Source organism: Corticium candelabrum, chromosome 12, assembly GCF_963422355.1.
Source record: "Corticium candelabrum chromosome 12, ooCorCand1.1, whole genome shotgun sequence".
Classification (NCBI taxonomy): Eukaryota; Metazoa; Porifera; class Homoscleromorpha; order Homosclerophorida; family Plakinidae; genus Corticium; species Corticium candelabrum.
In genome coordinates, this window is record NC_085096.1 from 4310483 (window position 1) to 4312248 (window position 1766).

Here is a 1766-nt window from a genome sequence, read left to right on the forward strand (position 1 = left end):
CACGTTTATAAGCTACAGCAGCTCTGATCAATTGAAATTCAAACTGTTTTAATAAAATTGAAAGTGAAGTTTACAAATTGTTACTGTCTAGCTATCACAGATTGTGTTAATTACACTATTGCATACAGTCAATTTTCCTGTTTTGCCTCCGCAGGACGGAACAGGCTTGTGCAGTCAACCAATTTTTGATTGTAGCAGGGTGTCAACAAAATCAATACTAATTAATTTTCTAGGAAAACTTCTTGCTTAGATACCATTTTCTGATTTTCCTAATTTTGTTGTTCTAAGTATTTCGTCGGTGGGAAACTCGTGAAATGTCAGCTTGAGTTGACACTATTTCAAAATATTGACATGATCAGTACAAGTTTTTACATGCAGATTACTACAGATACAGTACATTTGCAGAAGTAGTGATTAGATTTGTCCATATACACTTATTGGCCGATTCCAAATACGAGCTCTTGTATTACATAAAGATAGCATTTAATTATTTTCAAACTTAATATTTGTATTGAACAACTTATATCACCAACAGAAGTACGATTTGAATGAAAAGTATTTTCAAGACATTCATTAGCTTTTTGCAGCTAAAGTGACATCCAAATAACTATTATAGATAGAGATATTAATATCAAATATTCAAATTATTTCAAAATATTGACAAGATCTGTACAAGTTTGTATGTGCAGTTTTACTTCAAAAACTGCACATTTACCAAGTGATCAGATATGCCCATGATTCCAAATAATCGGAGCTCTGCTATTACAGGAGACAGCATATTCAATTGCATTCACAGTTATCGCATGCTTTGAATTTTGCAGTAATTTCTGTAGATATACATTGCTCAAATGTTAGATCATGGGTAGTTACATCTCTCACCTAGACTAAAAATTTAGATAGTAGACTGGTTAGGGGCGGAAGCCCTACAGCATGCGCAATCTCGAGGGTATTCCCCTGATTGGCAATCCTCTCGTGACAATCCGGGGAACGGCAGGGCGGAGAGAGACTAGCCTCTAAAATTATTCGTAAATCAAAAGGTCTCAAGACTTTACGGTCCGTACAGTCTCAAGATGACCGGATACGGAGGGTCAACTAAACGGATGTACCATGACGCAACAATCTGGTTCGATCCGCACTTGACAGGTTGCATTGTGAGTGACGAACGTCACGATTACAGGTCGATGGTGGCTTTCGAGCAGTCAGCAAACCATTTTAGCTGCAGACGTTCAAATCAGCGCTCGTACATACGTCTTGCGTACCCAAGCAAAATATTTGTCCTCTACCTAGCTAGAGTACGTACACACCGTCACGTGCATTTAGAATTAGACTCCGCACAGATTACTTTAATTAATACTTACTTCTCAACTGTTGGCTGTGAAGGAAACAGAAAACTAAGCAGATCTTCAATAGCACCATGGCTAGCCGGTTGCCTGACTCATTATAAACAAAATACAAGTGCAGACCGCTTTTTTGCACGCGTGGGGCAGAGGGCTGTGCGGGCGCTCTCCTACTTCTCCCCGCCCCAAGCTCTCCCACCACCTCACGTGCGAGAATCGGTTTATGGCACCGAGTCTTTAGTAAACATGTAGCTACGATGCCTGTCGTGTAGCATTAACAGTTAATTAACGGAAACTGCGACTGTAATTGCTAAGCAGTTGTGAGAGCATTCCTAGCTCCAAAATTTGTTCAGTTGATGCAGATTCTGTCAACTGCACCATTCATCATCCCGTATGTGAGTGTGTGTGTGTGTGTGTGTGTGTGTGTGT

General features: G+C 39.8%; 1 protein-coding gene across 3 annotated transcripts in view; it reads right to left on the reverse strand.

Annotated features, from left to right (window-relative positions):
* The window catches only part of LOC134187898 (deleted in malignant brain tumors 1 protein-like), a 4904-nt gene extending 3397 nt beyond the window's left edge, over window positions 1-1507 (reverse strand). For all 3 annotated transcript variants that reach the window (XM_062656071.1, XM_062656070.1, XM_062656072.1), the window contains exon 1: window positions 1359-1507. In XM_062656071.1, coding sequence (XP_062512055.1) covers window positions 1359-1416 — 58 coding nt within the window. In that variant the 5' untranslated portion in view covers window positions 1417-1507. The remainder of the gene's footprint in view (window positions 1-1358) is intronic.
* Window positions 1508-1766: the final 259 nt, after the last annotated feature.